The sequence below is a fragment of the Ceratotherium simum genome, chromosome 26, assembly GCF_057802395.1.
Source record: "Ceratotherium simum simum isolate JZ-2026a chromosome 26, ASM5780239v1, whole genome shotgun sequence".
Lineage (NCBI taxonomy): Eukaryota > Metazoa > Chordata > Mammalia > Perissodactyla > Rhinocerotidae > Ceratotherium > Ceratotherium simum.
Genome location: NC_141925.1, coordinates 43347150 through 43373161, shown reverse-complemented (window position 1 = coordinate 43373161; position 26012 = coordinate 43347150). Strand labels below are relative to the sequence as shown.

Here is a 26012-nt window from a genome sequence, read left to right as displayed (position 1 = left end):
TGAGATTTAAACAAAATTACATGTGTAAAGTGTCTGAGATGGTTATCTGGCCGTATCAGGTGCTCCCAGAATGTGATTTCTTTCCCAGGGGCAGCCCTAGGGCACGCATGCGCACACACACACATACATACACACACATGCGCACACATGTGCACACACACACATCCCCCCAGCCCAGTAGGGAAAAGGGACAGAGAGTGAGCCCCCAGGCCAGACCAGACCAGGAGAGGCAGATGGGGAAAGATTTATTCTCCAGGGGTTCCGTGCTCTGGCAGGACTGGCCCAGCCTGGGGGACCAGGGGCTCAGGAAGCAGGGACTCAGACAAGGGCCCTGGGGCCTCCTGGGGCTCAACCTCCTGGGCCCGCGCCAGCTGGGCCGTGTGCTCAAAGGCAGCGTGCAGCAGGTGGGAGGCGAGGCAGGTGGTCCAGGTGAGGAGATAGGCCAGGTGCCAGGAGGTGAGCACTGCCGCGCTCTCCACCCTCCAGTACAGACGCTTCAGCAGGGCCAGGAGCTCCCGCACCACGCGCTTCTCCAGCCCGGCCTGGAGGGGGCAAGCGGATGGGCAGGTGGTCACCAGGAGCTCACATGGCTGCACTGCCTGGCTGCTAGCCCCCTAGCCCAGCCCTGGCCGTGCCCAGTGCCCCAGGCCTGCCCTCAGCGGCCCAGCCCACACACCGTCTGCCCACCTTGCTGGGCAGCCAGCCCAGGCTACAGCGGTGGGCTGTCCAGCACAGCCTCCAGGTCAGCAGCAGCAGCAACAAGACTGCCAGCATCAGGCTGTGTAGACATGACAGAGACAGGTCTGTCCAGGTGGCCACAGACAGGCCCGGCTGCTCCCAGGCACCTAGCCGCTTTGGGGCCAGGCCCAAGGCCCGGGCACAGCCCAGCATGCCTGTCCACACCAGCCTGGGTGCCCGCAGCACCAGCCGCACAGGAACCTCCATCAGTGCCAGTCCAGCCCGGAGAACCCGGCCCATGGGGCAGGCTGTGAGTGCCGGGGGCAGTGAGTGGGCCTGCCAGCCACGGGACCCCTGGGCCTCCTGGGCCAACCCCGACAGCCAGTGGTTGAAGAGGACGATCTTGAGGAGCAAGAAATTATAGAGGCGGACCCGGTTCTGGACCAGCTGCAGGAGAAGGAGAGACAGTCACCACCCACCGTCACTCACTCGGGGAGGAACCCCACCTGCTCCCTGTTTTACTGTGGGGGGCGCTGCCAGGCCACCTCATGCCAGGCCTTCCCCATCTCAAGGCCTCAGTTTCCCCACACACAAGAATGAACTTTATCTGTCCACTTCTAAGGACTTCACTCTTAGGGAGGGAGATTTAGAAGATGTTTCATATTATATTTGGTTTTTTGTGTGTGTGAGGAAGATCAGCCCTGAGCTAATATCCGATGCCAATCCTCCTCTTTTTGTTGAGGAAGACGGGCCCTAGACTAACACCTGTGCCCATCCTCCTCCACTTTATATGGGACACCGCCACAGGATGGCTTGACAGGTGGTGCGTCGGTGCGCACCCGGGATCCAAACCTGCGAACCCCGGGCCACTGAAGCGGAGCGCACACACTTAACCACTTGCGCCACCAGGCTGGCCCTATATTTGGTTTTAAATGGTTATTTATAATACTCCAGACTGAAGGAGGTGGATTTATTATTATTATTATTATCATTGTTATTATTATATAAGGAATGACCCTTAGCCCTTTCATCCTGTGGGATTTGAACCCAGGTCGGTTTCATCTCACAAACACCTGGGCTTTCCTGCACATCAGTTGCCTCTTGGTTTCATGAGGGCAGCTAGGGGTGAAGGGGAGTGCCCTTAGGGGTAGGGAGATGTGAGGCATGGGGGGCAGTGACAGCATTAATGACTGACCCACTGCAAGAGCTGAAGGAGAGGAAGGGACCCAAAAAGATATCCAGATTTCTGTCCTGGGTGACAGGGTGGATGTGATGGCTCCCATCCACTGGAAGGAAGAGTGGGGTTGGGGGGGAAGGGTCTGAAAACGAGGAAGTCTCACCTGAGTCCTGGAGCTGAACAGCCCCTCCTCACAGCCCTAAAGCCCCCAGCCCCTAAGTAACGCCAACCCACCCATCTGGACCCCACATGCCCCTTTCCACAGGACCACCTGGAGCCCTAAGTGACTGTTGTGGGAGGCAGACATCTGGGATTGGCTGTGTGCCCCACCATGGGTGGGATCAGCAGAGCTGAGGGGGTGGGGCCATGCTGGGAAAGGAAGGGAACCCAGGGGTTCAGCTAGGAGAGGAATTAGGATGGAGGGAGGTGATGGTGCTCAGGGCAAGCTGCCCCAGGAAGCACCACTCTGGTATGTGGATTATTTCGAGCTGAAGACAATAAGGACTCAGAGAGCTCAGGAAAAATATTTGAGTTTCCCCTCCCAAACTGCCTAAAGAATTTAAAACAAAAAATCTGTTTTAGGAAGGAATTATTATCCTGACTGCTATAAAAGATAATTTAGGATAGAGGTTACAATAGAAAAGGCACCAACAAGCCCATCTTATCAGGAGTTCTGTCTCTCTGGCCACATTCTTTGGATGGCCCTGCGAGGAGTTGTCAGACAATCATTTACAAGGGAAGTCTCCATTTGTAAAGGTATCTCCCTCTCTGTATTGGGAAAAGGGGGCGGGGAGCTCATTTCTAGTAACTTATCAATGTGGAAGGTGAGGCCTCGGGGCTGTATAATAAACCTTACTCTTGTTTACTGTGCTTTAGTGGTAATCTCCTGTAACTGACTCCCCCCACCCCCAAAATCCTCCTTTGTCATTGGCTGAAAATGATATTTAAGACGAGAATTTCTGCTATTGTGTTGAGAAACGCAGTGTCCCTGCTTTCTCCCATGTATACATGTTATTAAACTTGGTATTATTTTCTCCTGCTAACCTGTCTCGTTGATTATTTGGCCAGCCAGAAGAACCTTAAGGGAAAGGGCAGAGGGAGATTCTCCCTCTTCCCCCGACAGAGGAAACAGGAGCTGGCCGCCAGCTTATGATGTTGAGACCAGGGAGGAGAGAAACATACGGTACCCCACAAGATCCATTATAGGAGAGGAAATAGCCTCAGAGAGGTGGAGTAATTTGCCCAGAGCCACACAGCTAAAGAGTGGAACAGCCGAGATTCAAATCCAATTGTCTGTCTCTTTCGACTGCACCGTGTAATCTCCACTTCCTATGCCACAGTTGAAGACCCAGGGGACCCTCTTCTGATAACTCAGCCCTCTGAGGAGTTGTGATTTGGAGATGTGGCCCCGGTCGTCAGCATTTGCATGTTTGAAAAAGATGGATGGGAAGGGCAACGCTTAACCCTATATAGAGAAAATACCAGCACTGTGGCTTGGGGGTGGGACTTCTGGGAGCCGTCAGACAGGCAGTCAGCTAGTTCCACGGTCGGGACAGGTCGGCAGGATCCAGCAGCTCTGAGGTGGCTGTGAAGGGCCAGGTGTGTGGCCCCCACCCTCTGCCCCTCACCCCCACTCACCAGCACTGAGAGCTTCCCCACCAGTAGCAGAATCCCCACAAGGCTGGATCTCACAGGAGGGACAACCTCCATGTCCGGCCCTCCTACCCCTCCTCCAGCTGGGAGAGGCAGGGTGACCTCACAGATGCCACAGGTGCGGGCCAAGTTACCATGGGGACCCAGTTGCCACAAGAGACCCCCTTTCCCTGCCTCCCCCCCTGGAGGAGGTCCTCGGCGCCCGCAGGAGGCCGCGGAAGCAGCAGTGCGCACAGAAGCTGGGGCAGAGGGTGGGCGGGCGCTGCGCCTCCCACATCCCTCCAAACCCCATGATAGCAAAGGCCTAGGAAATAGAAATCTTCCCCCAGGGCCACAGGTGCCGAAATGTGGACAGACAGACAGAAGCCTCAGCTGCCCGAACCTGAAGGCCCTACCTAAGCGCCCCCATTCATTCCTGCATTTTGCTAAAGGTTGGGCCCCAGTCACAAAGCAGAGAAATTAGGTTGTGACCTTTATTCTCAGGTCTTAGTAATGTCTCGGTGGGTTCTGAGACCAGGGAGAGAGAAAATGTGCCGACATAAAGGCCTCGGAGTGTCCCGGAGAGGGGCAGGTTCTGAGCGAAGGAGGGCAATTTGCTGAGCCAGCCCCCTCGGGGCCACAAGGGGCCAGAGGAGGCCACAGGCGGCCTGCAGCATCTTGGAGAGGTGGCGGAACCTGGCGTTAGGGTCAAAGAATTAGAATTCTGGGAGAGCCCAGAACTTTGAGCACAGTGTTTCTTACCTTGCTTTCCTGTCTGGGTCCCGGCAGGTGGCCCCAGGAGGCTGCAGGACCACGCTCTCATGACATTCAGAAACTTTAAAAAGCACGCACTCTGGTGGACAGGGCGCTATGAGGGCAGGGCTCTGTGAGGAGAGGCCCCCTCTGTGCAGATTGGAAGGGTGGGTGCTGCCCGGGCCCTTGCTCACAGTGTGATTTCAGTCCTCACTCACTCCCTCAGCCAGGCACACTTGTGCAGGATACAACCTGCCCAACTGTACAGGGCAGCCTGCCATAACGAGTCCCTGGAATGTCAACCATGACTTTTGCCCAGGGCAGTCCTGTTCGCCCATTCATTCCCTCCCCTGGAGCAACAGCTGGAGGGTGGAATGTGCAAAGTCCCTCCACTCTGTCTTCTGCCCTGGCCCCTCCTCCACCCACTCTCTATGTCTCCAACACTATGGCACTGAGAGGTCACTGGGGCTTTAGAAAGGCCTCCTTGAGCTAAGTTTTGAAGCGTGGGTAGGAGTTTTCCAGAGAAGAAAGTGTGGAGCATGGTCGAGGCAGAGGAAACAGCATGATTCAAACAATTCAGTATTACTAGAGCGGGGAGGAGCACAAAGTCGGCAAGGGCCACAAAGGTCATGGAATATTCTATTAAAGGACAGAAGCCATTGAAGAACGGAGGATGAAAGGCAAGTGGAGATCGCTGGGGGCTTTAGAACAGTCCCTCCAGCTGCATGAGGAGGCTAGACTGGGGGGAGTGGGGGCCTGGGGGGAGATCAGATAGGAACCCACAACAATAAACCCTCCAGGCGTGAGATGATGGGAGCCTGGACCAGGGCTGTAGCGCTGGGAATGGGGAGAAGCGGACAGATGCCAGAAACGTGTGGAAGGTGGAACTGACAGAGTCCCACTGTCAAGAACAATGAAAGGTCCAAGACTGCACCCTGCTTGCGCGCTAACCCGTCAGCCCGGCAGAGTTCCTCGGATGCCGGGAGAAGGCACAAGCCTCCTGGGTCAGAGCAGAAGGACAATTTACTACTCACAGCACTAGCAGTAAACTAGAGTATACGTATTTTGCATTGGTTCTTTGAGGCCCGAATCCCACGAGTGACGTGAAAAGGGTCAGAGGACACCTGTACACAGAGTGAGCATATCACAGAAGAGAGACTCGGAGCCTAGGGAACCCGAATCTTTTAGAACGGGCAGTAAGCAAGCCTGCCCTTTGCTCCAGAGGTTGACACTGTGTCTTCCAAGGTGGTTCGATACACAGACATCCTGGAAGAGATCATCCAGAACAAAGAGCAAGAAATTCCCGTGCAGAAACACGAGAGACCAGTGGAGAATCATCTCCCAACAGAGAACTGACTAAGAAGAGAGGTAAAGTGAGGCAGGGGTCGAGGATCCCCCTCAGAAGGCTTGGGCAGAAGGCAGATGGTGGTGCTGCAGCCCACCAAGGTGGGGCGGGGAGGAGGAGCAGGTTTGGGGAAGGGTGTCAGGTAGGGAGGGCTGAAACTATAATTTGCAACTCGTTTTCCCTCCTCTCTTTGGCTTGCCCCGCCCCTGCCATCAGCCAGCATTGCCATACCCAGAATTCCACTGTCACCAAGGCTGAGTTGATGGTCTTCAGCCTCATATTGACCCAACTCCCTGCACCTCGTGGTCCAGGCTGGAGCTGGAGTTGCAAAGACCTCACTCTGCACCACTGCTCCCAGGGTGGCTTCTCAGGGTGCCTCTCAAGTCCCATTAAAATGCCAGGCCCAGGTCTCAGGCTCAGCACCACTCAGCTGTCCCCCACCGACGCCAGAGCCCTCATCGTGGTCCCCAAGCTGGATTTCAGCAAGGTCTCTCTGTGGCTCTGTGGCTGCCTAGACCACAGGCGGGGAGGGACACAGAGGGGCCACAGGGCTGGAAATCTAGTGATGGAGATTGGAGGCCTCCCCCGGAGTGTGAAACCCACACAGGACCTCCCCCTAGCTAGCTTGGGGAACACAGCCCCAGCCGTGCGGTCCCATGGGTGGGAAAACCCAGCATGGCCCGTCACCCTCCTTCCTCATCTTCACTTCAAGCCGCCTCTGCAGGCCAAGACCATGAATCCTGTTCACTACAGTGCCCCACGCCTAAAAGCGTTGAGTTCATAGTAAGAGCTCCCTAAATATTTGTTCCATTAATAAATGAGTAACGGCCTCCAAGATCCCTCCCTGCCAGGATGGACATGAGGATGGCACAGGCTGCTGCAGAAGGCCCCCCGACTTTGGATCCTTCAGCAGGCAGTCATCAGCCCCTTCTCTTTCCTACTCAGTACCTAGGTTCAAGGCCATCCGTGCACCCTTGTGCCGCGTGGCCTTGGGCAATACCTCCCCTCCAGGGTCTCATCTTGCAAGGTAACAGGGAGGACTAGGTGGGGTAACCCAGTTATCAGTGGCTGCTGCCTTGCCCGACCCCAGGGAGCGCCATTCCCCGGCCCCTGCCCGGTCCGCGGAGAGCCCCCTCCCCTGCCCAGGACGGAGGGCGAGAGGAGAGGCGGGAAGCCCCCGCGCCTTCCGCGCAGCCCGGCGCCCGAGAGGCTCCAGCGCGCTCCCCTGCGGGTGCGGGACGGCGGCGCGCCGCGCGGGGGCAGCAGAGACCGGGGGCGCGCCGCACAGTGGTGGAAAGTTTTCGGTTGGCTGTTTGTTTCTTCTTAGCCCGCGAGGCCGGTTTCCCTGCGACAACAACCGTGCGTCACCCCGAGGAGCTCACCTGGTGCAGCTCGGGTCATGCCTGGGTTGCTGGAGGTGAAACCACCGAGAAAGGATCAGGACCCATATTCTCCCTCCTTCTTCCATGTTCCAATGTTAAAACTTCACTTTATTTCAAATCCTCACTCATTTTTTTTTCCCCAGAAGGACACAAAAATGATAAATATGCCTTCGTACTTATTGGAACTTGTATTTTTTTTTTCCTTCTAAAGATGGCTTTATCGAAGCCACTTAGGTGCAAGCATAATGATTAAAAACTTAGGAAAGCCTGAGGGTCCCACCCTGGTTCAGGGAAAAGGTTCTGCAGTTGGCCAGACTTGGGTTTGAACTGACCTCTGCCGCTTAATTACAAGTCTGTGCTCCTAACCCGAAGTTCCTTATTTGTACGACTTTGTAGAACCTACCAGGTGAGGTTGCTGGGCAGAGTCAATGAAATGGGGTCTGTGAAGTGCTGTGAGTGTCCCTGGCCCCACACCCATGCTCCGGGGCTGGTGGGTAAGTGAAGTCAGCATCTGTGGGTGAAAAGGCACCCAAGAATTTTTAACAGCAAAATAAACTACAAACTGGAAAAAAATTGCTTTAAATTATGTGCAAATTTGTAAAAAGAAGTCACCCCCAGGGTGCACCAAAATTGTATGAATTGGTAAACCAATATGTGGAGATACTCATTTCAAGCAAACTGCTTTCAGGCAATTCACTTGGAGCCCAAGACTAGATTTTTAAATTCAAAAAAAACACTGCCAGATATAAAGAAGGATCATTGCTGCCTTAAAACTAATTCAAAATTTTTTAACACAAAAATGAATGAAAATGCTTTAAAAGTGTTCTTTAGGGCTGGCCTGATGGCCTAGTGGTTAAGTTCATGTGCTCTGCTTCGGCGGCCGGGGTTCGGGGTTCAGATCCCGGATGCGGACCTACGCACCGCTTATCAAGCCATGCTGTGGTGGCATCCCACATACAAAATAGAGGAAGATGGGCGCGGATGTTAGCTCAGGGACAATCTTCCTTAGCAAAAAGAGGAAGATTGGCAAGGGATGTTGTTAGCTCAGGGCCAATCTTCCTCACCAAAAATAAAAAATAAAATAAATAAATAAAAGTGTGCTTTAAAAGGATATAAAGTTGCCAAACCATCCCTTTGTTCAAAAACATTATTCACCCCCAAAATAAAAGTTTGGATAAATGGACAAAAACGTATAAATGTCAGCCACAAATTGCAAAGTCACACTTGTGAGACACAAAAATCATCAACATATGAGAAAACAGCAATGGGAAATATGATTTTCACCAACTTATTTATTGATCAGTTCATTCAGAACCAACATGTTTAGTGCATTTGTTTTCTGCCAGCTCACCAAGCCTCTCTCTGGAATGTTCTCCCACCCACCGCCCACCCATCCTACCACTCCCTCTCTCTCCTCGCTCTTTTCTCTACCGGGCCTCTTGAGTCCTAAAGAAAACATCCCTCCCTCCGTTGAAGGGTATTTAGGTTGTGCCCCTGTCTTGGCCATTGTGAAGAAGGCTGCAGTGACCACGGGGTGCAGCTGTCTCGTCCCCACCCTTATGTCAGTTCCTTTGGATAGACACCCAGAGGTGGGACTGCTGGGTCACATGGGGGTTCTATTTTTAATTTTCTGAGGAACCTCCATACTGCTTTTCATAGCGGCTGCACCTACTTACACCCCCACGAGTGAGAGAGAGACAGCGATAGACAGAGCTGGATACACGCGCACACGATGGGCTGTTATTCAGCCTTTGAAAAGAAGGAATCCTGACAACATGGATGGAGCTGCGGGACGTGATGCTAAGTGAGATAAGCAAGATACAGAAAGAGAAATACTGCATGATTTCACTTTTATGTGGAATCGAAAAAAGCCAAATTCACAGAAACAATAGAATGGTGATTACCAGAGGCTAGGGTTGGGGGAAATGGGGTGATGTTGGCCAAAGGGTACAAAGTTTCAGTTATACAAGATGAATAAGTTCTAGAGATCTAATGTAAAGCATGGTGACAACAGCTAACAATACTGTACACTGTATTGTATACTTGAAATTTGCTAAGAGGATAGACCTTATTCAATCTTCTCAACACACATACAGATGGTAGCTATGTAGAGGTGATACATATCTTCATGGATCGTGGTGGTCATTTCACACTGTATACGTATATCAAAACATCAAGTTGTACACCTTAAAGGCATAAAATTTTTAATAAAAGAAAAAAGAATGGTTCTCAGTACCCCCTCACCTGACCGTTTAAGCTGTGTTGTTGAAAGAAGTCCTGCAGCCACCTCATCACCCCACCAGCCACTGGCCAGCCAGCTTCTACTCCCCACCGCACGGCCCTGGCCCAAGTCGCTGATAAACTCCTTGTTGGTGAATCTGTGTAGAGACACCATGAGCAAAGCCAAAAGGCAGTCACAGCCTGGGAAGTATGTTTGCAACCCATGAAACAGTCCAAGGATCAGTATCCAGAACATACAGAATATCCCAGGAACTCCTACAAATAAAAGAGAAATAAGATGAGATAAGATCAAGTGACTCAATAGAACACATAGGCAATGGCAATTCACAGGAGAGGAAAGAAACCCAAAGAGCCAACAAACACATGATAAGATGTTCAACTTCATTAGCAATCAAGGGAAATGCAAATTAAAACCACAATGAGATGCTATCTCACACTCATTCGAAAAAGCAAAAAAGTCTGACCTTGTACCACGCGCTGCGGCAACCACGCGCCACGCGCTGCGGCAACCAGGGCGTCAGGCGCAGCCAACGCCTGACCCGGCAGTGCCATGCTGGTTTTTCAGATCCTGAGAGCCACCCACGGTAAGAAACATGTTGTACTAAGCCGCCCATTACACACACATGTGAAACCAAACAGGAAGTTAAAACAGTAATTACCCTTACTACGTGCAATGTGCTCTTTTAGTTTCTATTCATTCTATTTCACAACCAACTGAATTGTTTTCACTCACGCTAATGAGTTGCAAACCCCAGCCTGGAAAGCACTCCTTCCAGAAGCATCCACTTGTGAACAAAGAAATACGTATGAGGCTATTGTAGCAGCATTTTTTCCATCAATAGGGAAATGGATAAATGAACTGGGTGTATCTGTCTGAGGGATGACTAAGCAGTGATTAAAATGAATGAGATCTGTACACACTGCCATAGAAAGATTTCGAAAACAGTGTTAAATGAAAAAGTAAAGTTACAGAGTAATAGCTACAAAATGATAGCATTTATATAAATTTTTTTAAACCCTGAAGCAATATTATATGTTGTTCTGGACACATATGGAGTAAAAATATAGAAATGAGACCTAGAAGGTCCTCACCCATTCGTGGTGTCAGCTGGTTCCCTGAGACAGCAGATGGAGGAGGGAGGAGGGAAAGTCAGCTTCATCTGTAACGCTCTCTGCTTTTTCTACTTGCAAATATTCTGAAGCAATGATGACAAAATGCTAACATTTGCTCATTCTGGGTGGTGGATACCTGAAGGTTGAAAGCAAGCCAGTCAAGCAAAGTTCTGAGGGAAGAGTAATCCAAGCCCCAAAACAGCAGTGCAAAGGCCCTGAGGTAACCATGGCATGTTCCAGAAACAGCAGAGGCCAGGATAGCGGAGAGAGGAGGAGAGAGGTTAGGGATGTAGTTGGTAAGAAATCTGGATTTTAGGTTTTAAGCAGGGGAGTAAACTCATGAAATTTATACTGTAAGAGTGTTATTCTAGTTGGACACGTTTTGGTAACTATTGAAATTGAGTGATGAACAAATATATAGGAATTGTTGTACCAATATCTTCTTTCGTGTGTGTTTGAAATTTTCCATAAAAAGTTTTAAAGTAATAATCAATACTACCTCCGGCTACTGTGAGGAAAATGGACTGTGGGTGGGGGCAATGGGGGAGGCAGGAGGCCAGTGAGGAGACCGCTGGATTTTAGGTTTGGGCGAGAGGGAAGGGTGGATGGGGCCAGAGAGGGAGAGATGGAGGGGAGAGACCACAGGATCCGCCGAATGGCTTGGGCTGAGCCCCTGGGTGCACAGTGGTCCGGGGCATCTGCTGAGTCAGGAGGCGGAGGAGGGGCAGATTTGGGGGGGGGGGGGGAATGAAAGCCGGTTTTGGGCGCATTGCCAGAGAGAGGCCTGTGGCCTCCAAGGGGAGATGTCAGGCGCTCGAGTCCAGAGTTCAGGGGCGAGTCGGGGCTAGGAGTCACCATTTAGGAATCCCTGGCATATAAATAGTACTTAAAACTAGGGACTAGATGAGATCACCTAGGAAGTGGGTGTTGATAGAGAAGAACAGAGGGCCCAGGACTGAGCCCGGGGGCTCTCCTACGTTTCCAGGTGGAGAGGAGGAGGAGGAGGAGGCAGTGAAGGAGAGCAGAAGGAGCAGCTTCCAAGGTAGGAAGAAACCAGAAGGAAGGGAAGGTACTCTCTTGTCCCCCAAACCCCACAACCTATCAACCCCAAGGCAGCCCCTCCATGGCAGCCCCTGACGCTGCTCAGGACTCCAGCTCTCACCCGAAGAACTGCAACAGACTCAGAACTTGCAGGCACCCCGTGCACTTGCCACGCTGCCTTCTGGAGCCATCTGTGCAAAATGCAGATCTGATGCTGTAGCCCCACGTAGCTCATTCAGGGTTAGAAAGCAAGCCCGCAGCCTGGTGACCATGATCCCTGTGGCCTGGCCCCACCCTGGTCAGCAGCCACACCTGCGGACGCTCCCGCCCTCCACAGACACACACGCGTTCACACACACCCAGGAGCAGGTGCTATAGCTTGCACCAACAGCTGTTCCCCTCTCTCTCCTTCCCAGAGGCCGGGCTCGCTTCCCACACCGAGTCTGGAAATGCCAGACCATGCTTTCCCAGCCCCTAGGGCTTCTGGGAAAATATCCTCCCTCCCAGAAAAAGAGAGAGAGGCAAGGAGACAAGGCCCATCCCTAGCCTGCCTTGGGGCTTTGTATGTGAGGACACACAAATGCTTGAGGGGCTACCACCATCTTGTGACCAGAAGGAGCCGACAGGCAAACGCACAGCATGGCAAACGAGAGAACGGGGTTTCGGTCCTTGGTGAAATCGGTGGGCCACTGGGCTAGCCTTCGTACTGCTGACCACTGGGCTTCTTGCAAGAAGAAATAGCGAACCCCTACTATGTAAACCACCTCGGCCTGGGCTTCCGACACCTGCACTCGGGAGCATCCCAACCAACCTCCACGTCCCCGCACATGCGCACACGCCACCGCATATGCCAGGCCCCCTGAGCGTCGTGCCTTCCCCCAGAACTCGTGTCCGTCGGCATCACCGAGTCCTGGCCTGGCGCGGCCCCCTCGTCCGCTCACTCTGGCCTCGGGGTGACTCTCGCCTCTCCTTCTCGGCACTGGCTGCCCCTGGCATCTGGCTTGTGCCTCTGTGAGATGGGACGTTCGCTGTGAAACATGAACTTCTGCTTTTAACGCGCCTCCTCACCCCCACACTATTTCCTGTTACCCAACCCGCCCCCCGATTTTGGCAGCAGCTGGACGGGGTGGTGTCCACTGCCCCAGGGGAGGGTCATTTTCAGCAAAAGACAGAAAAGACTTTTGGGTTCCAAAAGCTTAGGACTTCAGGGAACTGAAGGGTTAGATGAAACAAAAAAACATGATGAGTCAGAGAAAGGCCTCCCACCCAAAGCTAGAACAGGTTCCTGGGCTCCAGAGAGGAAGGAATGGAGTGGGCTGTGGGGAGACAAGTCGGTGGGGCCTGGGGTCCATGCCTGGGAGGAGTAGAGCAATGTCCAGAGACCACCAGCCCCCACCAGTGTCCCCGTGGCAAGTTTTGTCCTCCATCAAGGCCCAGGAGCCATCACTGTAGGAGCCATGTTGGTACCCAGAGACTGTGCAGCCCCGGCCAGCCAGCAGACACCACCAAGGGGCTGCAGGGGCAGCTATGCAGGCCCCCTGAGCACCCCAGGGCTTCTCCTGGAGCCGCTCAAGCCACCTTCTGATGGTCTAACAGGACTGCCTTTACTGAGGCCATCCATCTTACTTGAAGGGTCACCCCCACAATGACATTTCTCAACACTGTCAAAATTGACTTTAGCGGAGCCATTTTAAAATGGAGTCAGAGCTGCCTTTCCAGAGAAACTGCCTTGCTGTCTTGAACCTTGGACTGGGCCAAAACGGCCACTGTTTTACAAGTAATTGTTTGAGAAGTCAGCAGGAGAATGGACTTCCCCATCACAAAGACTGAGGGTTGTGGACTTTCTGAAGATAAAATCAATAGTCAATCAATGTTTAGCCAAGACTAGCTCTCTGCCTCCAACGCCAATGAAAATTCTTTGTCACACAACCTCCCTTCTTGGCCTTTAAAAGCCCCTGACTTTCACTCCCTGGCGGAACACTGTTCAGCTTTCTACCTGAATCTCTGCTCCCCGAATTGCAATTCTTTGATCCCAAATAAAAGCCGTGCCTCTTAAACTGGCTTCTGTTTTCACAAGTTGACCACATCATAGTGCCCACCTACCCCCACCCTAGACAAAGTAGTGGTCTTGGGGTAGGGGAGGGTGTTAGCCAGAAAAGCCTGCATGTGGATACTGAGGAGACAGTGACCAGAGCCTGGGCAGGAGAAGACACCCCTCCCCCTCCTCCCCCACTAGTGGGGTGGGGGGGCTATTTCTGACATCTCTGTGACTCCAGTGCCCCACCCAGGGCCTGATAAACAGTAGGTGCACAATAAATATTTATTGGCCTAAATGGAATATGAGGCTGCAGAGATGGGGCCCCACTGTCTCCCCCAACGCCCAGGCTCCCCCTCCCCACTCACCCTCCACTGACAACTCAGGGGTGACCATATGACCCAGTCTGGCCAAGAGGATGAAGCGGAAGTCAGGAGGTGGGGCTTCCAATAAATCTGCTGTGAAGGGATAGACTCAGCTGGCTAGCTTTTCCCCTTTCCCCTTCATCCTGTCAGGAGGGGTAGCAGCCATAAGGATGTGACAGACAGGAGGACAACGGCCTCCATGCAAAAGGTGGCAGAGAGGGAAGATGACAAGAGCCCGGGTCCCTGATGGCATAACTGAGCCCCAGACCAGACTGCCCAGTCTCGGCTTCCTTTATTAGACCCGTAAATCTCTCTCCCCGTCTGTCGACTGTCATCCTGTGGCGGCTGCGTGTGGCTGTGATGCTGAAAGCTATGCCACCAGTATTTCAGATACCAGCAGGTCACCCATGGTGGACAGGTTTCAGCAGAGCTTCCAGACTAGGCAGACGAGGAAGAAGGACCTGCCCACCAACTTCCGGAAAAAGTGGCCATGAAAACCCTGAGAATAGCAGCAGAGCATCGTCTGATACAGCACTGGAAGGTGAGAGGATGGCGCAGAAAACCAGGCAGGGCTCCGTTCTGCTGTCCACAGGGGCGCTAGGAGTCGGAATCCACTCAACAGCACTAACAACAGAATCTCCCTCTGTTTAAGCCACTGCTGTGCAGGTGTTCTGTTATTTGCATCTGAACACAACGGGTCTACAACATGTTCCCTGTATGCCTTTGGACTAAGATTGGGGTTTGGATCTTGGCTGGTGACAGCTGAAATCTGGATCTCCTCTACTACCTCCACTCTCCAAGAAGTGCTCTTGCCAAGGTCACTGTATTAATTAAGGGAAATGACAATAGCTATTATCATAGATAAATCCTGAAATCTTGTAGCCAGAAAAAAGGACCCTGTCACCGTAGCCAAATCAATGAACACAATGACAAGGGATCAAGGAAAAGAAAAATGGTTTAATTTTGGCAGCAAAATGAGGCTGCAGTGGGCTCATGCCCCAAAATCCACAGTCCTCCTGAGGCATTAGGAGTTGGGGTTTTTAAAGGAGAATCTGTGGGAAAGAATGTACCCTTGGTGACTGATTATTTGTTGGAGGAGAGAGCCCAGCTCTCTGGCGTCAAGCCAGCTGTTATCTCTATCTACAGCAGGAGATTTAGGGCTCCATCAATCAATCCTCCCGCATCACCCGAAATCGGGCCCTGGGAAGTGGAAGGAAATTGCCGCCAATTAAAGCTTTGCAGTCCGGTGTCCTCCCATCAGCCTGCATTTGGTCGAGATAAAGGACGCTGCAGGTGTCCTCCGTTTCTCTGTCCCTGTGATGAGGGTGGATTCCGCGCCAGGAACCCAGAGTTGGGAGCTTCAGCTTCTTGAGAATTTCAAGATCTCAGTCTCCCTGTAACAAACCTCAAGAACTGGTAATTAGCCAGAGTTTCAGTTTGTAGCCACCTGGGATTTTAACAATTTATTACCTCCAATTGTCTTGTGGAATTCAGGGACACAAAGGATAAAACAACCAATATCTACATGTGAATGTAACTTAGAGAAGCAGGGAAGGGGAAATGAGTGCCTTTGGTTGTAACCGCATATAAGCTGGGTTTAATGTAGGGGAACTGACAGTGGGGCGGCATCAAGAGAGAAGCTACAAGGCTTTTTAGTATTTCCCCTGTTACAACCTCAGTGGCTCAACACAATGAAAGTTCATTTCTTGTTCATGTTATGGTCCCACACAGGTTGGTGGGGATGCTCCACAGAATCATTTCAGGTCCCAGACCCCTTCATCTTGTAGCCCCACTCTCCTCTGGGGGCTTGGAGCCCACTCCACAGAGGATCATACAGGAAGTGTTTATGGTCCAGGTCTGGAAATAGAGCACTTCACCCCCATCCACATTCTACTAGCCAGAATTCAGCCACATGGCCACACCCACACGCAGGGGAGGCTGGGAAGCATAGCCTAACTTCGCAAGAAGAGGCAAACTTGGCAACTGGTGTACACTAGCAGGGTCTACCTCCGCCACCAAAGACCTCCACACCCTACAACCAGTGCTCACTTCCTAAGCCTCATTTTACACCAGCTCTCAGCAACATGGGGCAGTGTTGGCCATCCCCCAACTTTTTGAAACCCTCTGTTCTCAGCACCCTTACTAACTTTCTCTGAGTTTTCTCCAACACTCCCAGACACTGCCCTTCTGCCCTGAGCCCCCTCCTCTTTCCTTTCTCTCCCTGCACAGTCTCACCTTTACCAGCTGCCTCAGTCACCACCAGTTATACTCATGACCTTGAATCTGTCTCCAGCCTGACCTCTCCCCTGAGCTCAAGACTCTGGCATCAAACAGCCTCTTGGGCCTCTTCACGTAGACACCTCAAACTCGATATCCCCAAACTGTTAATACCCTCTTCACCCCAAAACTGCTCCTCCTCCTGGACTTCCCCTGCTGTCAATGGCACCACTGTCAACCCAACGGCTCAAGCAGAAACCTGAGTACCACTCCTGACAGCTTTCTTTTTTTTGCTGAGGAAGAATGGCCCTGGGCTAATATCCATGCCAATCTTCCTCCACTTTATGTGGGACACCGCCACAGCATGGCCCGACAAACAGTGCCTGGGTGCACACCAGGGATCCGAACCCCGAGCCGCCAACAGCGGAGTGTGTGCACTTAACCGCTACACCACTGGGCCGGCCCCCTACTCCTGATATCTTGCTTCCCCGTGCCACATGCTCTCAACCATCAGAACCCTGCTGCTTCTGCCTCCTAAACATCTCTGAAACTCATCCACTCCTCTCCACATCCATGACCTCTAGTCAAGCTCGAGCTACCATCACCTCCCGCCTGGACAACTTCAACAGCCTCCCAAGCCCCGCCTGTCCAAACACTGATCCCCTCCAACGGTTCTCCAGGCTAGTGCTTCTGAGACTTTAGCTGCATAGAAATCACCTGAAGAGTTTGTTAAAACGCAGATTTCTGGGCCCCCCACCCGACCCCCCGCAATCTGATGCTGATTCAGAGGGTCTGGGGCGGGGCTCAGGAATCTGCATTGCTAACAGGCTCCCCAAGGGCCGCGCCTGGAGCAACCAGAGCTGACAGGGCTGGCGCGGATGCCGCCAGGAGGCACCGGCCGCAGAGGGTTACACGGATTACTAAAACAAAACAAACTGTAAAATTCGGCCCCTCAGTACCGCTAGCCACATTCCAAGCGCTCAACAGCCGTCACGGAAGAAAGTTCTACCGGACGGCGTTGCCTAGATCTTGGTGAGCGTCCTAAAAGTGAAGGCTGAGCCCAGGTCCCTCTCTTGCCCGTGAGAATGCTGAGGCTCCCGGCGCCTGAGAGCGCACGCTTTCAGGAAGCATAAAGGACGTCGGGAGCCGGGAGGGCACAGACGCTCCCGAATCCGGCTACGTCGAAACCGACTCCGACAAGCCCTGGATCTTCCCGGGCTGGAGGAAGGCCAAGACCTTTGGGCTCATTGGCTGGGGGTGGAGGGGCGGGCTGCAGTGCTCTCCTTTGATTGGGTATTTTCTCTTAGCGGAAAGCCAATCATCGAGGGCGGTGGGGCGGGGCCAGGCTCGCCGTACAGGCCGTGGCCCGAGTTCCGGCGCCCACCCAGCTCGGCTGGTTAGGTAGGCGGTGAGTCCTGACCCTCACCTGCGTAGAGGCCCTTCCGCCCTGGAAGCCCGCTCACTGCGGCCGGCGGCCAGGAGCGGGGAGGCAGGTCCTCTCTCGCACCGCGGGGGACACCCGTAGCCCCAGCCCTGAACCCCAGGTGTCCAGCCTCGCCCTCTTTGTGCTCAGTGTTCCCACCTGTGAAATGGGATTGCAACAGCGGCCTGACAGCCTCCTCTGCTGGGCACGACGGGTGGGAGAGGTGGAGGGGAGATCGAGGTGGGCTTCAGGACACGGAGGTCATGTCCCCACAGTAGGATGGCTCAGGAGGAGGCCGGGAGCCTGCCCGAGGTGCGGGCGCGGGTCGGGGCCTCGCATGGCATCACCGACCTGGCCCACAAGCTCCGCTTCTATGACCGCTGGGCTCCGGACTATGATCAGGTAAACCGGCCCAGGTTCTCGCCTTCACCTCCCTTTTCTCACCCACTCTCAATTTTCCTGTCTGTAAAGCGGGAATAGTCAGTCTTGCATCCCAGGGCAGCTTGTGAGAATGAAGTGAGACCTGGGTCCTGTAGGTCTCACCCTGCAGCCCTGGCCCCTCATGGACTGGCCCCTCTTCTGCCCACCCACAGCAGCCCTGCTCTCTGACCGGCCCCATCTCTCCAGATTGGCAGCCCCTAAAGATCAGGGGCCAAGACCTCCCCACCCTGAGACTGCAGCCTGGGTGCTATTGAGGGGCCACTGTGGACTAAGCAGAGAGCACTGCCTTGTCCAGTGGAGAAGGCCCCAGCAGTGGGCTGGGGGCTGGCTCTCCAGTCCTCGCCCCTTGGCAGAGGAAAGCCCCTCATGCCTGGGTCTCCGCTGACTGTAGTCTCAGCAGGGCCTGGGCACCCAACATACATACACAGCTTGGCCTGGCCTACTCCTAGACCACCCACACGGAGGTCCCCCAAACTCTGGGGTCCAGGGTGTCGGTTGGCTCAGCACTCTGTCCCCAGGATGTGGCTGCCCTGCAGTACCGTGCCCCCCGACTCGCAGTGGACTGCCTCACCCAAGCCCTTCCGGGCCCGCCCCACGCTGCCCTGATCCTGGATGTGGCCTGTGGCACTGGCCTGGTGGCTGCTGAGGTGAGGCCATCCCAGATCCCCTGCCCTCTCTTCAGCCCCCCACTTGCTCAAATTTCCTGCCACCCCTGGCCCCAAAATTCTGCCTCCCCCCTCAGACTCACTGGTTCCAAGCACTTGGGCTGCAGGGCCCACTGCCCTCCCTGAGTGCAGGGACCCAGCTGGGAGGTGGCAGGTGTGAGCTGTGACTGAGTCCTCCCACCCCAGCTGCAGGTGGCAGGTGTGAGCTGTGACTGAGTCCTCCCACCCCAGCTGCAGGCTCGGGGCTTTGTCCAGCTGCACGGGGTGGATGGGAGCCCAAGCATGCTGGAACAGGCCCAGGCCCGCGGCCTCTACCAGCGCCTCAGCCTCTGCACCCTGCGCCAGGAGCCTCTGCCCAGCTCTGAAGGTACTTCCCCTCCCACCCTGACACCCCAAGGCCAACCCTCTGACCAAGCCCACTGGATGGAGCCTGTTTCTCTTGCCAAGCTTCCACTGCCCTTGCAGAGCCCCCCACGGCCCCTCCCACACTGAGCCCCCAGTCCTCCTCTGAGCTCACCAGTGCCTTCTTGAGACTCTCTCTGAGCCCTCCCTCCCGTGATCTGACTCAGTCTGGGCTGGGCCACACCTGACCTATCCCCACGGGATCTGGTCCTGCAGACACTGGTGGCTCCCTCCCCAGGCCCACCATGGGTACCATCCTCCAGGGTGGTCTGAGGCCACAGCAAAGACAAACCGCCACACCACATCCCCACCCCCCACACAGGGACCTTTGACGCAGTGCTAGTGGTTGGTGCCCTCAGTGATGGCCAGGTGCCCTGCAGTGCGATAGCTGAGCTCCTGCAAGTTACCAAGCCCGGTGAGAAGCAGCCTGTCCAACCCCCCATACCCACGCCTTCCCCTCTCCATACCCACAGACACAAGCCTCAGAGCCCCTCAGGCCAAGTGAGGGGCAGGGGCCTGCCCGGGTCACACAGCTTGGCTAGCATCCCAGCCACCATCTGCCAGCCCAGGGCCCAGCCTCAGCTGCCGCCATCAACAGAGCCAGACAAATGGGCAGGGTGGACAGGTGGCCAGCTTGCCTCTTATCCATTGGGTGACTCCTCTCTCCTCTCCGGCCTGTTTCCTCGCCTGTAAGCAGAATGGCATAGTCCCTTCCCCATGGGCTTATGGTGAGAATTGGGTGAAATGATGTCTCTAAGGCCTTTGCTTCAGTGCTGGCATGTGGGAGGGGCTCAGTTCAGTTCCCTCATCCCCCAGCTTCCTCACTAACTCATGGGCAGCCATCAGGTGAGTTTCTTTCTCGTTCATGGTCTCAGTTTCCTCATCTGTGAAATGGGGCTGCTCAGGTGAGCACTTTTTGTAAACTTCCCCCATGGGGCTGATGTGCAGGTGAGGATTGTGTTCCTGTGCTCCTACTATGCTCACCTCTGCCCCGGAGCACACCCTGCTCTCTGGGCCCCCATCACCAGCCCACCCAGTAGGGGCCCCCGGGGAAAAGACCAGGCCAGAGCGGGGCCCACGAGGGCCAGGAGTGCTCAGTGCTCTGAGAATTCAGAGAAGGGAGGCATTTCCGAGGGCTGGGCTGAGGAGTGAGGGCAGGCCACCCAGGAGCACAGCTGAAGCGAAGTCACAGGCAGAAAGGAGAATGGTGGCGGGTAGGGACCCCGAGGCCCTGACCTGGCTGCGGAACAGGAGCAGGAAGCCGCAAATTTGCCCCCATAGCGGCAAGATCACGTCCTCTCCCTGCCCTCCTCACCGGGCCCAGCAGGGGCTGTGGCTAAGCCTGGGCAGGTCTGGGCAGGCCTCAGCCTCAGGGAACCGTGGGGGCTGACAGATGCAGGGACATTGGTGGGGGTCAGAGAGAGAGGGAGTGATTGGGCTCTGGGGGACAGGAGTCTCCCATCACCAGACCCTGTAAGGACCAGGGCTTCTAGACCAGCCTGTGCCTGGCAGGCCCCTTAGCTGGCCAGAGCCCTGTCTGCCTGCCCACGTGTCACAGGCCCCCCGCGCTTTGGAGCTTTTCCTCTCACAGAGCCCCCCTCCCCCAGCAGGGCCCTGCTTCTCCTCACCCCTTCCTCCAGGAAGCCTTCCAGGCACCCGTCTCTCCTAAGTGTATCTGAGCCTGCACTGGGCGTCCTGTAGGTGCCTGGAGAAGACCTGAAAGGACGAAGTTATTCTTTCATTCAGCCAGCTCTTGCTGACTGTGCCAGCCTTCCTGTGTGACAGGGCAATCATTCTTGCTCTGCAAGCTGGGAAACTGAGGCTCAAAGAGGTGAAGGGACTTGCCCACGTGCTTCCTTCCTGTGCACGCAGACACAGCCATCTCCTCCAGCAGAGGGAGGGGCGGTGAGCAGTGAGAAGGCAGTCACTGCTGTGCAGGGAAGTGAGCCTGGAATCCCAGCAGAAAGGACCCCTGGGCTTTGAGGGTGTACAGGAGGCCATCACACGGAGGAAGCAGAAGGGTGTTCCTGGGGGAGGGCTGAAGGCACCAGAGGCATGGAGATGGGACAAAACTGGGAGAACTGACGCCCTTGAAGACATGAGCACGAAGGGGACAACCTTCCCCGGGCAGGGCGGGCCTGGAACATGGCTCCTGCCCCGCCCCCACTCACCTGTCCCTCCCCACGCCTCCCCAGGTGGGATGGTGTGTCTGATCACCAGGGCCAACCCATCCAACCTGCGATACAAGGAGGCACTGGAGGCCACCCTGGACAGGCTGGAGCAGGCCGGGGCCTGGGAACGCCTGGTGGCCTGGCCTGTGGACCGATGGGAACTGGCCACCTCCGAGCTCGAGCTGGTGCCTGGCGCTTCTGACAGTGATGGCTTCATCTCCGGCATCATCTACCTGTACCAAAAGCAGAAGGTGACCCAGTCGAGGGAGTGAGGCCCAGTCTTCAGCCCCTGGTTGGCCACTGACCCTCCATGTGGCCTCAGCCAGGCCCATCCTCAGGCCTCCTCTGCTTTGTGAAATGGGGCCACTGTGCCAATCCTGCCCCTCAGGAGAGCTCAGCTTATTAAATGAGTCCAGAAGGGGAGGCAGGACTCTGGCTCTGTGGATCTCTTGCCCCAGGAAAGAGTGACCTCTGTCCCTGAGAAAGACAGAAGTGAGAAGGGACAGGACAGAGAGGGCCCCCGAACGTGGCCGTCCCTGAACCAGGCATGCTAGGGCCACAGATGTGACTTGATGACTCCTCCATGAGGTCCGGGCCCTCCCACCTCTGCCTCATGGACCAGGACCATGCTCACCCATCTGGGCCATGGCCGTGCACTTTCACATGTCCAGGATTCGGTCTCCTCTCTAAAGGGGTGGGAACACTGAGCTCAGGGCAAGGCTTGGAGACTGCCCTCAGCTGGGCAAGTGAAAGGGCTTTGGTGACTGTCAGCACCGAAGGGACGAGGCGATGGGGACAGGGGCCGTGGGAAGGCTTCCTGGGGGAGGCAGCTCCGAGCTGGACCTTCAGGACAAGCAGGATCTGGAGGGGTGGAGAAAGGAAAAAGGACATTCCAGGCGGAGGGCAGGGACAGCCTGCACAAATGCCAGGAGGCGGGACCTGGAGGGTGAGCAGACCAGCCTGGCTGCCCAGACAAAGCTGGGACCAAGAAGGGGAGAGGGCAGGTGGCCCGTTCCCCAGGGCCAGGTCCCCCCTCCTGGGGTCCCCAACTCTTCCCAGGGTCCTGGGCACACACTGTGCCTCCTGTGTACGGGGTTTACCCTCTAGCAAATGAGGGGCTTGAACAGATGATTCCAAAGGTTGGGGCTGTTGCGATTTTTCTCAATTCCCCGAACCCGGTTTTTCCAGTGTTCCCATCCTGGCCACGGCACAGTGGTCCTGACCTCACTGACCCCCTGCCCAGGCCTCCAGCCCTGCACCGCCTACCTCCACAGCTGAAATCAAAAACGATACAGAGTCTTCCTGTGCACAGGTCCCATTTATTGTAGAAAATAATAGCAATTACCATGATGAATAGATCTTAAATTACAAAACAGAAACCACAAAGAAGGCAGGAAAAGCTCCAGGACTTCCTGGGCTGAGGGCCAGAGACAGACCGTTCCGCCTGTCCTCCCCAGGCTGGCCAATGACCTTGGCAGGGGTGGTGGATCCCAAGGCAGCAGATCCAGAGGTAGCCGGTCTCAAGGCGGGGGTGGGGGGGGGCCGCCTTGAAGGGAGGGTCCTTCTGCTGAGGCAGAGCCTGAGGCTGGGGGAGGGGGGTGGGCACACAGCAGAGGTGCGGGCAGCCAGAGCTGCTTCTCTGGCCCCCTCCGCCACCACTACCCAAACCAGTTTGTAGCGCCCTCCCCTCTAACCCGTCCATCAACTGCGTCAGCTCTGCGCTCCCCCTGCAGGTGGCTGAGCGGGCCCCAGGTGTTCTCATGACCTCAGGTCTCCATGGGCGCCTTACAGCCCAGGTGCTCGCTCACCCCCCCAGAGGGTGCAGGCAGGGGGTAGGGAAGACTAAAGAAGGGGACAGCACGGGCACGGGCGGGGCACCACGCAGACGCAGAGCCCCAGCAAAGCCCGCTGAGCTGCCCCGCCAGCAGGATCCAGCGCCTGCTCCACCGCCACACCCTGTGGCTTGCGTCCCTCCCCTGTATCCACAGACCATTCAGAGGTGGGTGGCACAGGAGTCTCTCCATTCATCCTCGCTAGTGTGGAGGAGGCCGTGGGCAGGTGTCCAAGAGGGCCAGAAGGGGCTGAGAGCTGCCGGCCAGTGGCCTGGCTCAGTCCCTGCTCGCCCAGCCCCCGACAGCCTGCAGCCCATGGCAGGGCCATCCCGGGGTCTCAGGCTGCCCTGGGCTCAGTCCAGGGAGAAACAAAGCCGAGCGGAAGTGTCGAGCTGGACACCTTACACATAGTTGCTGGCTGGGGCGGAGCGGGCAGCCGAGTACTTGGCCGAGTAGGGCTTGTCGGTGCTGGGGGGGCAGTTGCAGCAGAGCAGGGCTCCGCCGAGCAGCAGCAGGCCTGAGGCGGCCCAGCCGATGTAGAGTGAGGCGCCCATCTCCCGCTTCTGGCCGGAGGCCACCAGTGGGTCGTAGAAGTCACGGATGACATTGTGGGCCGTCCAGGACACAGGCACTATCGACAGCAGGCCGGCCAGCAGGAACACCACGCCCGCCACAATCATGATCTTGGCCTTGGAGCTCTCGTCCTCCACGCAGTTGGTGCACTTGCCGCCCACCACAGACAGCAGCACACCCACCACGGCCAGGATAATGCAGATGACCATAAGGGCGCGGGCCGCCTGCAGGTCCTGCGGCAGCGCCAGCAGCGAGTCATACACCTTGCACTGCATCTGGCCCGTGCTCTGCACCACGCAGTTCATCCACAGGCCCTCCCAGATGGTCTGCGATGTGACGATGTTGCTGCCGATGAAGGCCGTGACGCGCCACATGGGCAGCGCGCAGCTCAGTATGGCACCAAGCCAGCCCAGCACGGCCAGGGCGATGCCCATGACCTGCAGCCCCATGGAAGCCATCGCTCAGCGTCTGCGGGGGTCTCGGCCGTGGAAGACTGTGGGGATCCGGTCCAGGGGGCTGTAGGAATCCAAGTGCTGAGGATGGTCACTCAGTGTCTGCAGGGAGGTCTCTCACTGCAAGTCCAGAGGCAAAGCCAGTCAGAGCAGCTGCCCAGTGTCTCTCCCGAGAGTCAGAAGCACCAGCCCAACAAATGTGATCAGTCCAGTTCCTTCCACCAACAGCTGCCTGGCGCTCTCAGACTGAAGACTGGCGCAGTTATAGGGCTCTGCAGAGGGCGGGGGCAGAGGAGGGGTTTCAGTCCCTGGGGCCTCCCCTGACCAGTTTCTCTGGATGCCTGAGCCGACAAAAGCACTTGAAGGCCCCAGCCCTGGGCCTCTGAGTCACCATCCTGGAGAGCCAGTCTCAGAGGAAACTGCCCCCTCCCCCCAGCCCCCAGGCCCACGCTGAGGTCAGCCAGGAGACAAGACACTGAGTCACAGCCATGGGCACCTGGACCATGTGCCCAGGGCGGGGGGGCAGCCAGGCCCAGCCAGGTTCAGGCCCTGAAGACCAGTGTCCCCAAGCCCCAGGTCTCCCTCATTCCAGGCTTGGGTGGGCAGACAGGGATGGGGACCCTCAGGGAGAGGGTCTGAGGATGAAGTCCTGGGAACAGAGCAGCCCACCTTGATTACTGTAGTCACATCCTTTTTCCCTCATCACCGGCCTGATTACTACTATTCTGATTCTCATTGTCTGTGCCTTTGCCTCCCCAGCAGTCTTAGCATTGGCCTGATGAAGTCCAGTTTCAGGGAAGGAGGAGCTGGGGGGCTGGGACTCCTGGGTCCATCACTCGCCCTCCCCATCTCTCACCATCACCACCCGGCTTCCCAGCCCTGCCGGAGGAGGGGGCCTTGGAGGTGATGCCCTTTTGGCCAAAGGAAGGAAACCTGCCCTCCCCCCGCCATGGAAGTTTCGGCCAGTTCCTGCTGGGCCAAGCCTGCTTGGCCAGAACTAGGTGGGGGAAGTCACCAAGAGCCGGCCATGGGCCGGACCCTGGGGACATCAGCCCAGCAAACGGGTGTTTACTCTGTGAAGACACACAAAACGGTCCTCTGATAAAGCCGGGCTGGGTGCAAAGTCCCATGAGGCTTTGTGGGGGGAACTCAGCCCAGGCGGGGGTGGGGTGCTGGGGAGGGGTCTCCACAGGGAAGGGGTGCTGCACGGCCAACTCCAGGGGCGCCGGCCTCGGGTTATGCTGCGGAGGGCACTGATGCCAGAAGTCTCCATGAATGGGTCCCCCTGGAGTTGTGCAAGGCAGCAGGACTGGGTGAAGGAGGACGTTCTGGAGAGGGAGCAGTGAGGGCAAAGGTGGAGAAAGGCAGCGAGTTCTGGAACTGAGAGGAATCCAGTCTGACCAGAGACCCAGGGAGGGGGGAGGGCCAGAGGGAAAGGGCCGGAAACCTCCGCCTCAAGCATCACCTAGCCCTGCACTGTGCACTGGGCGTTGGACGCCAGGCTGAGGTGTCCACACACCTTAGAAAGTGCCTCTGGAATCAGGTTGGAGGTCAAAGCAGGGCGGGGGGTCGAGGATCAGGAAGGGCCTGATTCAGGGCAGGGGCTGAGGGAACCTAGAGGAAGGGGTCATTGTGGGGCTGAGAGAGTGGCTGGGGCTCATCCCAGCTGGATCGAGGGGACCCCTCACCCTCCACAGGGCCACTGCGTGTCTCTCTTCCCCACCATGTGGGGCGGTGGGGGGGGCCTCCGGCTCCAGTACGTCCCGGAGCCCGCAGCTTGTCCAGCACCGTGCCTGGCGCCCTGGGGTGGCTGCGTGTCCAGTCTGACCCAGACGTGTGGTCTTTGAGCCTCTGCAGGAGAACCACGGAGCGTGGGTGATTTGGGTTGAAGCCATCTGTGAGCCCTCAGCATACCGGAAGCTCAGCACACTGGAGGCGTTTGAGATGGGTGTGTTGACTGCCTGGTAAACCCCGGGGGCTGGCTGGGACAATCCAGCGTGATGGGGAAGTCGGGGTTTTGTATGGTGGTTGACTGTAAACACATCTGTCTCCCCGACGAGGCTGGGGGCTCCTG

At 56.0% G+C, this 26012-nt stretch overlaps 3 protein-coding genes and 1 long non-coding RNA gene across 4 annotated transcripts; 1 reads left to right on the top strand and 3 right to left on the bottom strand.

Annotated features, from left to right (window-relative positions):
- Nucleotides 1-245: 245 nt before the first annotated feature.
- On the bottom strand, nt 246-3565 carry TMEM270 (transmembrane protein 270). Its single transcript, XM_004442110.3, has 3 exons — nt 3494-3565; nt 688-1125; nt 246-542 (listed from the first exon to the last, which is right to left on the bottom strand). Exons 1-3 carry the CDS (start codon nt 3563-3565, stop codon nt 246-248), a joined length of 807 nt encoding a protein of 268 aa, XP_004442167.2.
- A 4819-nt stretch (nt 3566-8384) lies between these two features.
- Nucleotides 8385-12455, bottom strand: LOC147913688 (uncharacterized). Its single transcript, XR_015556449.1, has 4 exons — nt 12174-12455; nt 11484-11553; nt 10301-10457; nt 8385-9463 (listed from the first exon to the last, which is right to left on the bottom strand). It is a non-coding gene; the product is annotated as an uncharacterized LOC147913688 (long non-coding RNA).
- Nucleotides 12456-17278: 4823 nt separating this feature from the next.
- On the top strand, nt 17279-22604 carry METTL27 (methyltransferase like 27). Its single transcript, XM_014796560.2, is given in 7 exon segments — nt 17279-17380; nt 17678-17804; nt 18362-18490; nt 18740-18875; nt 19233-19325; nt 21106-21339; nt 21342-22604. Coding segments are annotated over 6 exon segments (759 nt in total). The 5' UTR covers nt 17279-17380; nt 17678-17681; the 3' UTR covers nt 21386-22604.
- On the bottom strand, nt 22381-24178 carry CLDN4 (claudin 4). Its single transcript, XM_004442111.3, has one exon. The coding sequence runs from the start codon at nt 23942-23944 to the stop codon at nt 23315-23317; it is 630 nt and encodes a 209-aa protein (XP_004442168.1). The 5' UTR covers nt 23945-24178; the 3' UTR covers nt 22381-23314.
- Between the last annotated feature and the right edge of the window lie 1834 nt (nt 24179-26012).